At 42.3% G+C, this 15,400-nt stretch overlaps 1 protein-coding gene across 2 annotated transcripts in view; it reads left to right on the top strand.

The window, feature by feature from the left end:
• The first annotated feature begins 5,646 nt into the window (after positions 1–5,646).
• LOC132469993 (epiplakin-like) overlaps positions 5,647–15,400 on the top strand; it is a 55,096-nt gene continuing 45,342 nt past the window's right edge. For both annotated transcript variants that reach the window (XM_060068135.1, XM_060068134.1), the window contains exons 1-11: positions 5,647–5,975; positions 7,424–7,508; positions 7,623–7,735; positions 8,174–8,327; positions 9,973–10,098; positions 10,531–10,590; positions 10,679–10,846; positions 11,122–11,226; positions 11,399–11,494; positions 12,344–12,469; positions 12,568–12,720. In XM_060068135.1, the coding sequence (XP_059924118.1) occupies positions 5,770–5,975; positions 7,424–7,508; positions 7,623–7,735; positions 8,174–8,327; positions 9,973–10,098; positions 10,531–10,590; positions 10,679–10,846; positions 11,122–11,226; positions 11,399–11,494; positions 12,344–12,469; positions 12,568–12,720 (1,392 nt within the window). In that variant the 5' untranslated portion in view covers positions 5,647–5,769. The remainder of the gene's footprint in view (positions 5,976–7,423; positions 7,509–7,622; positions 7,736–8,173; positions 8,328–9,972; positions 10,099–10,530; positions 10,591–10,678; positions 10,847–11,121; positions 11,227–11,398; positions 11,495–12,343; positions 12,470–12,567; positions 12,721–15,400) is intronic.

Genomic DNA, 15,400 nt, shown 5'->3' with positions numbered 1-15,400 from the left:
TTTGACAGTCACATCAAATCAGTTACAAATTCGGCATATTATCACCTTAAAAATGTAGCAAGACTTAGAGGGCTCATGTCCACCGAAGACTTACAAAAACTTGTACATGCCTTTATCACTAGTAAGCTTGATTACTGCAATGGTCTCCTTACAGGTCTCCCAAAACAAACTCTGAGGAAGCTTCAGCTTGTTCAGAATGCTGCTGCTAGAGTTCTAACAAAGACCAAAAGATTTGATCATATTACACCAATTCTGAAATCGTTACATTGGCTTCCTGTAAGTCAGAGAATTGATTTTAAAATCATGTTGCTTACCTATAAATCCCTACATGGTTTAGGCCCAAAATATTTAACTGATATGCTTCCACTACATCAGCCTTTTAGACCACTAAGAAGCTCCGAGACCAATCTGTTAATTATCCCCAGAGTAAACACAAAACATGGGAAAGCAGGATTTAGTTACTTACTACGCAACAAATAGCTGGAATAAACTCCCAGAGGATTTAAGACTTGCCCCAACTCTGAGCACCTTTAAAACAAGACTGAAGACTTTTATGTTTGCTATAGCTTTCTTAATACTAAAATGCCTTTTTAACTTTCTATTTTTGCATATGTTTTTCTTTTACTTACCTATTATTTTATTTTATTGTATGACACTGTTTATATGTGAAGCACTTTGAGTCTGCCTTGTGTATGAAAAGTGCTATATAAATAAAGTTGTCTTGCCTTGCCTTGCCTTGCAACAAGAGGATTTAGGCGACCCACATTGGGTCAGATGTCAAGAGACAGCTGGCACACATACACACACACACACGCACGCATGCACTCATGAACGCACACACGCACGCACACACACACACACACACACACACGGACAAACACACACACACACACACACACACACACACACACACACACACACACACACACACACACACACACACACACACCCTTCCTTTCTAGGGAGGGCATATCCATGTCACTTGGCGTCCTCACACACAGGTAGTCTACACTCACATGATCAGTCAGCCATTCACCCCAAAACTCCTCCCACCTCACCCCAGTCATGGACCCAACACAAAGCTTTTATAGAATAAAGAGACGATGCAAGTCTGTGTGTGTGTGTGTGCAAGTGTGTGTTTGTGTGCGTGTGTGTGTGTTTGTGTGTGTGAGGACTTCTGTGGGACTGTTAAAACAGAGACAGAGTCCCAGTCTGATGCTGGAGCAGTGAAATAGGCTTGTCCACACGTATCAGATAACAGCATAGCGCTTGCCAATGCTGATAGCTGTAGCCTCGCCCTAAATGTCAATTGGCTTATAAACCAAATGCTGCACTTTCACTCCTGTCTTGAACAAGCATGCCTTTTTTTGTTGATTTCTCATGCTCTCACACTCACAGACACAAACCCAGGTGCACATGAAAAATGAAGTGCTTGAAAGTGTTTGAGTGTCTTCTATCCTTTTGTTGGGCCATCGCCTTTTCACACAGGTGCAGGCATTAGCATGCCATTAACCTTCAGGGGGTTGGGCAACGTTTGCCAAAGTCAATATCTATTATCTATCAATCTATCCATCCATCCATCCATCCATCCATCCATCCATCCATCCATCCATCCATCCATCCATCCATCCATCCATCCATCCATCCATCCATCCATTATATGGCTGGATGTATTATATTATATTCTCTCTCTCTCTCTCTCTCTCTCTCTCTCTCTCTCTCTCTCTCTCTCTCTCTCTCTCTCTCTCTCTCTCTCTCTCTCTCTCTCTCTCTCTCTCTCTCTCTCTCTCTCTCTCTCTCTCTATCTATCTCTATCTATCTGATGGTCTGTCTGTCGGTCTATCTGTCCTTCTGTCTGTCTAGCAATGTCAGCCTACCTGCTTGTCCGGTCAGTCTGTGTTGAATCTGAGAGTCGTTGATGTCAGACACGCCCTAAAATACTTTTTAGGGCCCCTTTGCAGGCACTCAGCTGTCAGAGTCCCAGGGAAGAAACTAAACACAAATATCAACCCCCTGCTGCAAGGCAATGTCAGGCAAAGTTATGTTTCTGGGAACCAGTAAAGAGACAGCGTATGCTGAGCCACCCAAGGTTCTGGAGATGCGGCTGCATGTGCATTCTTGCTCGGGTTGCTTGATTGTGGGCAGGGCAGGTCATAATTCAACTGTGAAGCCTAAATTGATAGATTATCAACTGTCAGCATTCACTTTATGCCATCAGATGAGGATCGGGTGTCAGTAGTTGCATAAGGGCGTGGCAGGGTGTATCCCTCCCTGGGGATGCCCCTAACTCACCTTAGTTCACAGATAGTATTTCTGTAAGGGTGTGGCTGGCTGCTCCCAATGTGGTTAGGGAAAAAGTGTTTGCATCAAAACCATAGCTTACCCCTGTGGTAATAAAGCCACTTCGTAGGATAAATGCCATTGATGTATAGCCAAGTGTGGTGTGTTATGGAAACGTGTTAATACCATAATCTATTGCTGATCCTATGATCAGTTGTCCTTGTTAGTTTACAAAGGAAAAGTATACTAGATGCCTATCTATCCCCCATAATTTCCTCACAAATGGCCGCGCATAGACACCTACAAACACCTATACACATGAATGCATACCATTATACCCATAAAATGGCACTTTGAGGTCAGCTAAGTGCACAAATGCATTGGTACACTGATATCACGCACGCAAGAATTACAGATGTGCATCGATTTTGACGTTTAACAGACACCTTAATGGGTCACCCTGCAAGCCTTATCCTGCACCCGCTCAAGGGCAGGAATGAGGAAAGTCAGGGTGTTCCCATCGCATCTGACACCTCTGTTGACACCAATCCAACACACTTATACCCAAACCCACGCCCCCCCCCCCCCCCCCCCCAAAACACACGCACACACATACACATTCATACACACATACAATCACACACACACAAAAATCCAAACAGTAATGTAATACAGAATATTATATGCCGAGCATTCACAAAATTGTGCCAATTTGCTTGCTTGTAACTTTACTGTAGTGAATCCCACAATCAACCGAGGCCTGCAAACAAGCTCACACATGTGTTAAAACCTTCCAACAATCTCTTCACATCTAAAGAACACTTACACTTAAAATCAGTTCCTGAATGCTTATTTGGCAAAATAAATGTTTCTCTGTCTGTTTCATGGGTTAAAGACAAGCATAGGCGTGTTAACAAAGGGTGGCAGCTTCAAAGTATATCGTGAGCATTTCGGTGGGAAGAAAGCGTTCCTTTGAGAGAATCCGGGCCCAGACTGTTGTTTAATGACTCACTGCTCTCAGGTAGTTTCGGGGTTAGCTTTCTTTTTACCATGCCAACTCGTGCGGTTAAACGTTCTAAGGTAGAATGATCGGCATCCTCTTCTTCCTCATTATCATGATACATAACCTTAATATACACGGATGAACCTTCCTCTAGGATCCTGTCATTTAAATATAAGGCCATGCCTTCAATCATGGGTATTATTTAATGGAAAACAACCCGGGATCGCATGGAGAATACACACACATACCAACACCCCATTCACACACAACCACATACATGAACACACACACAAACACACCCACACACACATAGACACGTATAACCACACCCACATACAGCCATACCCCCCCAAAAACATACACACACACACACACACAGCCCCCCCACACCGATTCGCTAATGCACACACATATACACACATTCACAAACTCTGTGATAGAGAATTACAAGCTGCACTACATATCCTGTATACCATGGCCACACACACACACTCTCTCACACACACACACACACACACACACACACACACACACACACACACACACACACACACACACACACACACACACACACACACACACACACACACACACACACACACACACACACACACACACACAAGTCCTTGTGCTATATGAATATTGCATTTTTTTGCTTGAGTTTGGTGGACTGTGGAAGACAAATCTATTGTGGGATTTTAGTACGTTAGCATTAAGATGCTATTCAGCTTGGCTTTATGAAGTCCTAGGGTGATGCAGGGATTTATTTTATTTTTTATTTGTGTTGGATTATACATTTCTTCTTATCTTGTTGTAATGTCTTAAAATGATTGCCCCTTTAATATTTTTTCATGGTGCTATACAAATATACTTTCCTTGCCTTGCCTTGCCTTACAAAGCTGAATAATATACAATAAAATAACAAAACAACTTCAATTAGTGTAGCTGTAAGAGAACATCTGCTTTTATAGTTGAATAAGCAGGGCAATACGTATGCTCACAGCGAGGCCATTTATACTTGTTCCACATGGCCGTGAGAGAAAGTCAGTCAGGAAGAGAGCTTGGAAATCTTCTCTTCACACTCATCTGAAGAATTCCTCTGGATGCATCTTTTTAGATCTTCAGTACAAAGCTATCAGCCTGACGGCCTGCGGAACCATATCAGTCCTTGAATTGAGATCTGTCTTGCGAAACATCTCTATCCGTCAGGCGAATAGCACTGTTGGCACGCTTGGCAGACAAACTCGCGTTCAATAAAGAAACCAGCTTCTGGAGAAGGAAAATACTTAATGGGCAGAAATTGAATGTTTACAATGAACAGGTTTTGAAATGCATAGCATATCACTTTTTTTTGATGAAAATAATGAAATTAGCATCAAAGCAGTTCAGAAAGCGAAAAAAAGAGAGAGCTGTCATGAAGAGCACGTCTAACCAGCCGATCCCGTTCACCCCACCCATGTTCGTCTGTGTTTGAGCAGACTGATGAAAAGCAGAAGTTACGACTAGAAGTTGGGATGCTGCCGCGGGTGGTCGTGCGTGTGCGTACACGCTCGTGCGTGCGTGCGTTAACGTGTGATTGGTTTCCTTCATTTAAATCAATGTTGAGGAGGGCAAACTGTTCTATTAGCCTGTAGTTTGAAGCTTCTTGTTTTAAGTAGTGGTTCGGGTACACTGCACGCCTATCTACGATCCTAATGAGATGTCAACTACAATAATTTAGGCACAATTCTATTTTAATACTAAAATGCCTTTTTCTATTTTAGCCATTTCTTTGCATATGTTTTTCTTTTACTTATCTATTATTTTATTTTATTGTATGACAATGTTTATATGTGAAGCACTTTGAGTCTGCCTTGTGTATGAAAAGTGCTATATAAATAAAGTTGCCTTGCCTTGCCTTGCCACAACCAACCTTAGGCTACAGGTAGGCCTATTACACATGCATTGTAATGCAACAGACCATGCATTCTCAACTAGCAAATGCATCATGTCTTCTGAAATATATATCATAATGTGATCATCTTTTTCATATTTTAGACATTACCAAACAATGTTATGTAACTCAAAGGAAAGGGGACAGTGTTGCACAGTAAGCATTGTTGGGACGTGCGGAATCGTTTTAAAGATTCTAAACTAACGATGACATGGTCTTCACGTAGCCTAATTCTTAACTTTTTAAATAAAATAAAATTGTTACTGCTCAAACCCCTCTCCGGAAGACAGTAGATGAAGGAGTTGGGTCGGTATGGGGCACGTCGTCATGGATATATAACCCTTCCTGGCAGGTTTGGAAGGGGGCGTGGTAACGATGGTTTATCAAAACTGAGCTCCTCTTGCCGGACTTGTAGTCTGCACCAAGTTGGTGCTCGGGGCAGACAGGTGGAGGTAGATAGGGCGTCTCGGCAAATTGTTCCGCTGCTCCTTTCTACTGCAGCAGCGCTCACTGCTGCCTGCAGTGAGGCTCAATTACCGTTGGGTAATCAAAAATGAGTATGTATGGATCCCAAAAGGGGATTAACAGCAATCGCAAGGGCTCGGCAAGGAGTGACGTGACTGGAGGTGGAAACTACCAGTACACACGCAGCGAGGCCGGACAAGGCGGCGGTAATGGATACGGGCCTGCAGACCCCTTCATGGACGCATACTCCTACACCTTTTCTTCTGGAGGTGGTGCAGGGGGTAGCGGACATGGGTAGGCCTACACATGTTTTTCAATTGTTGTTGACGTAGGTTTAAGCCTTGGGAACTTTGAATGTCGCTGTTTACTGCAGTCAGTTAAAAAAGTGAACCGCCGCATCGGATGAAAATCCCAGGCATTAAATATGTAATGGATATATTATCATATCTACCGTCTGGTTTGACCGCAGGTCATGCACTCCGCAGAAACGAACGATTCCCAACATACTGATCAATGCAATGCCACACCTAATATAATCGTTGGATAAATCTTTGATCGAACACCGAGCATGAATTGTATAAAATATATTCTGAACAAATGACCAACTTGGAAATGAATTTGACGATAACTCTTTTTGATGTTTACGCAGTAGTCCTAATTTAATGTCTATATATTAGGCCTATAGTTGTTTGCACATTGTAATTTCAAATATTGATCTAATAGGCGGGTCTATAATGAGCAACAACCATTGTAGTAGATTCGAAAATTTGGCAGATAGAAATATCATTGATCAATATGTACATTTGAGAAATTTGTATGAAGTTTGAAGTTACAGATGGGGTTAAGGAAAAACAGCCGTTATTGTGTTGCTCTGATCATGTGATCACGCCTCAGCCAAGCCGACACTATTGAAGGAGAACTGTGGAGCCCTGGAGGCCTTAAGACTGTTACCTGGGAGTAAGGGGCGATACAATAATAAGCCTGACAGCATTCAATACATATCACACAGCAACTTAAATCCAAAATATCCTCCATTTCCATTGACACATGGATATATTATTCCGTCGGCTGCAGGCTGCTGCTCATTATTCAGCTTCTCTTCGGCAGAGCAGCTCCACATTCCTCTATTCCTCCCCTGGTCTGCGGGGACATTCTGAGAGTGATTTACAGTTTGACACCCAGCCACCACTGCATCTCTCTCGCTTCACTCTCAAGGCCTTCATTGAAGACCAGAAAGGCAAATATGTTGATAATTAAAACAGAGCGGTTGCAGAGAAATCATGCCTATAGGAAGAGCATGATGTTTGGCAGCTAAAGGCTTAGCTCCATGAGGGTATAGCAGTGCTTTTGTTTGATAGTTGACGTGGTTAACCCATAAATCAATACAAAAGCATATGTGTGTGTGTACAAGGGTATAATTGTAACTTTTTTAAACAAGACAGACCAATATTCAATGAGTCCAATGAAAACAAAATTCTGGACCCGCTTTGCAACTACAGAGCTCAAACACAGGCGTTAACATTCATTCAATCATCATCTCAATTTGGAGGGCAATTACAAAACATGCTTCAGAAATGCAAAATGCCTCTGGCCTGTATATTTTGACCATAGTGTTTACTCTCCGATAGTCTTTCCAAGGCCAAACAAATACGGATGTATCCTGATGTGGATCATGGTGGTTGTCGATAATTGCGTTGCCCTATGTGATAATGACGGGCGACCCCCCTGATGGTTTAACACAGGGGCTCTGGCCTGCACCAGAAGGCCATGATCCTGCAGGAGCAATGTCAGGATTTCCTGAGGAAGGCGGAACACGCCATGCAAACTGTAAGCCATACCACTCATTCGTATTCGTTGTTTTATTAATTTGTATAATTACATTTTTAATAATTGCGCAAAGTCTGGCACTTGACCTTTGACCTCTTGCTGTGTGGCGTGCAGGGTGGGGACGCAGAGCGCTACATGGCCATGGCCAGGGAGACCATAGATCAGCTGAAGGGCTGTGCGAGCCAACTACGACAGATCGGCCAACCCAATGACAATGTGGTCAGAAGGTCAGTGCCTCTCTCTCTTTCTCTCTCTCTTTCTCTTTCTCTCTCTCTCAAACCCTCAGTTAGAGCTGCACATTCGTTTTATATTAACCGAAATTGGATGCATTACCTGGTTGCATTCATTTACTCCCAAAAAAGTATTTACGAAGGCATGAATATTTTTTTTTACGGCTGTTAAATCAAAACCTTATTACAAACAGTTAAAACTCTTTAACTGTAATACTTTTTGTTAATACCGTTGCCGCCACAGAATATGAATTGAATCCCTGATCTTTTAATCGCAGTAAATTTATAATCACAATATTGGGCAAAATAACCACAATTATTGCCATGATGCTGCAGCCCTGCACTAAGTCACAGTTTCTTAGACCGAATGCTCTCATGTCATATGTTCCCCACTCGAGGCTAACGGTTCTGTTCTGCCCAACACGTGCTCCCCAGTGTTGAGGTGTGCAGGGACCAGCTGAAGGGAGTCCACATGGCCATCAGTGAGACCCTGCATAGGAGAAGGAAGAGCACCCGAGGCAACTCGGGAGTCTGGGAGGATCCCGGACGGACTTACGTGGATGCGATGGGCTGGATTGGACAACAGAAGGTACACATGTGTACTTCTCTTTCCCCCTTTATTTCCCCTTTTTCCCCTCTCTCTCTTTCTCACAAACGCTCACTCACATTGATGAGTAAGGAAAGGATTAGTTGTGAATTCATTTGAATTAATGTGGCGGGATCCCTTTGATGGTACTAGACTCAATGCGGATAATAGTGTTGATCATCAACAGTCCTCGATAACAACAATTTGTGCACAGGCAAATAAAAACTCACACTACAGACACTTGTGACACTAATGCACTTCTGTTGAACTATGACTTTGGTCATACACCCGCTCTCATTGCACAGAAAATCATGCAGTTTAAGTGCAATGGCGCAGTTTAACCTTTTTTTTAGCAGGGTTTACTGTTACTGACAGTCATGCACTTTAAGGGTAATGAACACCTTAAACACATTTATGCTACATAACTATACTGTTGAGCCTAAAGGGTTTCTTCTCATAGAAAGTTTCCAGGAGAAAATAAGTAATAAGCTGCCTTCTCATTAATTCCTCAGATGTTGGTGAACATGTTTTAAGCCAGGAACTCACGAGAAGATGTAAAGCCTGATTGGAACCCTAAATAAGCGATGTCGATGGGTGAAATGTTGGCATGCAATAGTCTTTGTAGTGTGTAGGCGTTCAGGCCTACCTGATTGACCTGAGAACATTCTGAACATTCTCCGCCATACTTTCAGCTACAGAAACCATTCAACTATTAAAACGTTCAGCTCTTTAACGGCATGATGGCTATTATTCATCGTTTTTCAACTTTCTTTTTGTAGTGTGTAGGCGTTCAGGCCAACCTGATTGAGCCTGAGAACATTCTCAGCTGTCCCGATTCCAGTACTAGCTCTTTAACGACATGACGGCTATTATTCATCGTTTTTCAACTCTTTCTTGAGTTGAAAAACGAGCCTGAGAACATTCTGAGCTGTCCCGATTCCAGTATTTGTGTTGTTGAATAGATATTTACGTCTGGAACCGGGAGCGTAGTTATCCTGTAGTTTTGGCTGCCAGCGGTCGTGTTACTTGTGCCGTTAAATGTGTTGCCAAGTTTTTCTACATTCCCTTACGATTTGTAAAACTCTTCCAGTGCAATTGGTTTAGAATCTTCCTTTTGGTGTGGTTGAAATAACTTGTATCTCTGACTCCCCCTGCTGGTGCTGCTGATTAGACTCATCTGGGGGTCATTTTTTTGGTTTGTCACTTTCCTAGAACTCCTATGTGCTGTGAACTGAATAAAGGCAATGTCTAGTTAAGTTAGCAATTCTACTCCCTAATTAATTTGTATCCAAACAGAAAACAAAGAGTTTGATCATTTAAAATCTTACAACTAAAACCTGGAGTTGAAGTCAGGGCAGGGCAGACAATTGCTGCTGATTGAGAAACGGATAGGTACATATATTAATTATTTGCCTGTTAAATTAATATTGAATACCTCTTAAGTATTCAAAGCACATGCTTTGAATACCACTCCATTCACACATTGCTATTTCAATAAATGAGCAACCTAAAGAACCTAAAGAACAGATGTGATTATTATCAGTCAGAGCCATTAAAAAAGATGGCAGAAGGAGGGGTATTACCATGAAACTCATCAGACTAAAGAATGGAGGGCGACACCTTAAAATGTGCGGTGGTTTGCTTCCAGCGTTTGATCGAGACCTCTCCTTGGGGAGACGACCAGGAGACTCTCCAACAGCAGCTGGTCAAACACCAGATGTTCCACAGCTCCATCCAGAGGAGTGATGAGATGGACCGCGCAAGGGATGAGCTGGTGAGGCCTCCCGCTTCTCATCTACAGGCTGCAGTAAACCCAGAAGTATCAGTAGTCGTGGAGCAAGTGAAACATGTTGGATTTGCGGTGGAATACACCAGTTCTCTGTTGCTACAAACCCATGTGCATTCACCTCAATGACAGACAGTCATATCATCATTCAGTCACCCGTCCTATTGGCCCTGCATCGATCCGATGATAATTTCCAGATGGAATGAAATATAATTATTTTAGTTGTGTCTATTTCTTTATTTTGCTAAAATAAAAAAATTCAGTCAAAGTAAAAAAAATCTTGGAGTGGAGGGTAAGGGGAATATTGCCCATGCCCCCCCAAAGTTCAGAGCGGACCCTGGTCCCATCTGAAGATACTTTGAATGAACATTCTGAATTATTAATAATACCATAATGACTGATGTGACCGTTACTCCATAGCATCAAAATGGCGACAAGGCTAGCCTCAATGCCCTGGACCAGGAATGGGACAGCCTCCAGGTGAGGGGACATTATCCTCAATCCTCTTTGGTGCGATTCTCACTTTCACTGAGCCCATGAGCTTTAATTGAAACTCATACCCATGCAGAAAATGTCCTTCAGTCGGAGCGAGTGGCTGCAAGAGCTGCAACTGATCATCGAGGACATCTCCAAGGAAATCATGTGGGTGAACTACAGGGAGGAGGAGGAGCTGGTCTTCGATTGGGGAGAAAGAAACATTGACCTGTACATCCCTAAGAAGCAGGAGAGCTACTCTGTGAGTAAAACCTGCTCCTTTGGTTCTACTGTTATCTAAATTGTCCAATGACATTGCTTGAGACTTGACCCTGTATTTGAGTTCAATTTGCCTTGCAAAAATTCATGAGTTTTTCATGAGAGCGGGCCATTTGGTTGAGATTAGGTCTGGCCAGTTGCTGCTGCCAAAGAACTTTGGCAACAAAGTTGTTACAATGTGTTCCCTCTAACTGCATTTAGAGGCTCGGTTGGGCTGTTTTATGTTGCTAAGTTTCCTCTCATCATGTTGTTCCACAGCAATTGATGAGTGCCCTGGAAGGGAAGGAGAGGGACCTGAATAGACTCAAGGTCAAAGTAGACGTGGCCCTGAAAAACAACCACCCCGCCTCGGACAAGATCGAGGTGTGTACAGTTCCTCTGGATGTGATAGCCAATATATGTACACTACTAATAATCATGCAGTGGATGCAACTTCAAAAGTAACCCTACAAAAGCTGTGACTAACATATTGTTACACATTGTCACTTCACTATCAGCAGTACAATGATCTGTTTGCTATGGGTGTCTACCTCAGGCCTACATGGACACTCTGCAGACACAGTGGAGCTGGCTCCTGCAGATCACCAAGTGCATTCATGTCCATCTGAAGGAGAATGCAGCCTACAGCCAGGTACTAAACCATTACACACACACATTCAAAAACTTTAAACTCTGATACAGAATTCCCTGCTTCACGATATATAAACCTATCCTGACACACACACACACACACACACACACACACACACACACACACACACACACACACACACACACACACACACACACACACACACACACACACACACACACACACACACACACTTAATTTAGGCAATTAATAAATGCAAACAAATGACATTACTCAGTGCTACACAAACAAACAATTATCAGGGGGAACAAAAAGCAGCGCCTCTTCCATATAGAGTGGACTGGCATTGCCAATGATAGTGAGCAGTAGTTACTTAGCCACCTGCGTGAACAATGATACATTCCAAAAAAGGCTTTTGCATATTTTGCATGGAAAACAGAATTCAACTAGAAAATGCATTTCCTGCAGAAAATGCGGTGAGTGCTGTAGTACAAAGTGAGGTTGACATTTTTTAATAAAGCCACATAGATTAAGAAATAAAGAAACGTTAAATGGCTTAAATCAAGTGAAGAGATTTGAACAAAAGTTCAAAAGTCTTAATCAAGTAAACAATGTGAACATGCTCACCATTTAAGAAAAAGTAAATGGTTGGAAACAAATAAAGTTACCACTGAATGAAAAATGCAAAGCATTTCTAGTATAAGATATTTAAAGAATCTCTACGAGAAAAATTGAGGGAGGAGATAGGTCCCAAAGTTTGTAGAGAATAATAAAGAAGGAACGAAAGAAAGAAGGAAAAAGAAAGAAAGAATACAACTTATGAAGAACAATAGTTGAGCGCTGCATGCAGCACTGACCTAATTAATTGGAATCATTTGTGCGCTCAAGTTCTTCAAGGAGGCGAATGAGACGTACGGCGCACTGCAGAAGGAACATGAGACCATACGCAAGAAGTTCACCTGTGACAAGGACACCTCCCTGGACAGCCTGCTCGAGCTGCTCGCGGAACTAGAGGTGGGTCAGAAAAACTGTAGGAACTGCCCATCATTATGTTGAAGTACTTCTCTACACCTCAGTCGATTTGCCCCTTCGTGTTCGTGTTGACTTTCTAGAAAGAAAAGGAAAAAATCCTGGAGAACAAGAGGCAGGTCCAGCACCTGGTCAACGCGTCCAAGAGCATCGTGAGGCTGAAGCCCAGGAACCCCGAGGAGAATAGCAGCAGCACCGTCATCGTGCGAGCCCTCTGTGACTTCAAACAAGACCAGGTGAGTGGTCAAATGTTGTATAGAAAAAGCCTTTTTAGGTAAGTGCTGAATGCGGCGCTCAACTATTGTTCTTCATACGTTTTGTTAGTGTGAATGTTGTAGCATTCACACTCTAGATATTGAAATCTTTATTAGTGTGAATGCTGAATTCGATTTTAACACTTTGATCTGTGTTCAAATATCTCACTTGATTAAGGCCCCGTTCACACGAAGCCGATTTTATGGCGAAACCGCAAAGGTCTTGTACGGTTCGGCCTTCCGTACACACGAAGCCGGCGAATCCGCTGACTGAAACCACAAACTTCTGAAACCACCCTCGGAGGTGGTTTCAAATCTACCCGGTTTCGTTTTGGATTCGTGTGTACGCCTGAAACCGACTGAAACCGCAAACCATGACGTCATCACCCCACCCCTCGACCTCCTAGCCAATGGCTCTTAAGCCCGCGGAGTCTCAGAAATCACATGCGAGCATGCGCATAAGGGCAGCCTTTATGCGCATGCTCGCCTCTTCTTCTTATTTCATTTCTTCTGGATTTCTGTACCAGAAGCAGCGCTCCTTATGGGCCTGGAATGTGTACTACAGCGTTTCTACAGATCTACCCGGTTTCACTTGGCTTCGTCTTTACGGAGATACTTCGAAACCGGATAGATCGAAACCGTAACGGTTTCGCCCGTTTCGGCTTTGTGTGAACGGGGCCTAAAGCTATTCAACATTTCTACTGCCTATTACTACTACTACCACTGCTACTACTACTACTACTACTACTCCTACCAATACTATTACTACTCCTACCAATACTACTACTACTATTACTACTACTCCTACCAATACAACTACTACAATTACTACTACTACTTCAGCTACTACTACTACTTCAGCTACTACCTACTACTACAGCTAATACTACTTCAGCGACTACTACTACTTCAGCTGCTACTACTACTTCAGCTATTACCTACGACTTCAGCTACTTATACTACTACTTCAGCTACTACCTACTACTTCAGCTACTACTACTACTTCAGCTACTTCTACTACTACTCAAGCTTCTACTACTACTTCAGCTACTACAACTACTTCAGCTTCTATTACTACTTCAGCTAATACTACTACTTCAGCTACTACCTAGTACTTCAGCTTCTACTACTACTTCAGCTACTACTACTACTTCAGCTACTACCTACTTCTTCAGCTACTACTTCTACTTCAGCTACTACCTAATACTTCAGCCACTACTTCTACTTCAGATACTACCTACTACTTCAGCTTCTACTACTACTTCAGCTACTACTACTACTTCATCTACTACTGCTAATACTACTTCAGCTTTTACTACTTCAGCTACTACTACTTCATCTTCTACTAGTACTTCAGCTACTACTACTACTTCAGCTTCTACTAATTCTTCAGCTACTACGACTACTTCAGCTACTACCTACTACTTCAGCTACTACTGCTACTTCAGCTACTACCTACTTCTTCAGCTACTACTTCTACTTCAGCTACTACCTGATACTTCAGCCACTACTTCTATTTCAGATACTATCTACTACTTCAGCTACTACTACTACTTCAGCTAATATTACTACTACTTCATCTACTACTACTACTTCAGCTTTTACTACTTCAGCTACTACTACTTCATCTTCTACTACTACTTCAGCTACTACTACTTCATCTTCTACCACTACTACTTCAGCTTTTACTACTTCAGCTACTACTACTTCATCTTCTACTACTACTTCAGCTACTACTACTACTACTTCAGCAGCTACTGCTACTACTACTTCATATTCTACTACTACTTCAGCTACTACTACTTCAGCTACTACTACTACTACTTCAGCTACTACTACTACTTCAGCTACTACTACTTACACTTCAGCACCTACTACTTCAGCTACTACTACTACTTCAGCTACTTCTACTACTACTCAAGCTTCTACTACTACTTCAGCTACTACTACTACTTCAGCTTCTACTACTACTTCAGCTACTACTACTACTTCAGCTTCTATTACTACTTCAGCTAATACTACTACTTCAGCTACTACCTAGTACTTCAGCTTCTACTACTACTTCAGCTACTACCTACTTCTTCAGCTACTACTTCTACTTCAGCTACTACCTAATACTTCAGCCACTACTTCTACTTCAGATACTACCTACTACTTCAGCTTCTACTACTACTTCAGCTACTACTACTACTACTACTACTACTTAATCTACTACTGCTAATACTACTTCAGCTTTTACTACTTCAGCTACTACTACTTCATCTTCTACTAGTACTTCAGCTACTACTACTACTTCAGCTTCTACTAATTCTTCAGCAACTACGACTACTTCAGCTACTACCTACTACTTCAGCCACTACTGCTACTTCAGCTACTACCTACTTCTTCAGCTACTACTTCTACTTCAGCTACTACCTGATACTTCAGCCACTACTTCTATTTCAGATACTATCTACTACTTCAGCTACTACTACTACTTCAGCTACTATTACTACTACTTCATCTTCTACTACTACTTCAGCTACTACTACTTCATCTTCTACCACTACTACTTCAGCTTTTACTACTTCAGCTACTACTACTTCATCTTCTACTACTACTTCAGCTACTACTACTACTACTACTACTTCAGCAGCTACTACTACTACTACTTCATCTTCTA

This window comes from Gadus macrocephalus, chromosome 12 (genome assembly GCF_031168955.1).
Source record: "Gadus macrocephalus chromosome 12, ASM3116895v1".
Classification (NCBI taxonomy): domain Eukaryota; kingdom Metazoa; phylum Chordata; class Actinopteri; order Gadiformes; family Gadidae; genus Gadus; species Gadus macrocephalus.
The sequence above is the reverse complement of the archived record's forward strand: the minus strand, read 5'-3'. Positions and strand labels throughout refer to the sequence as shown.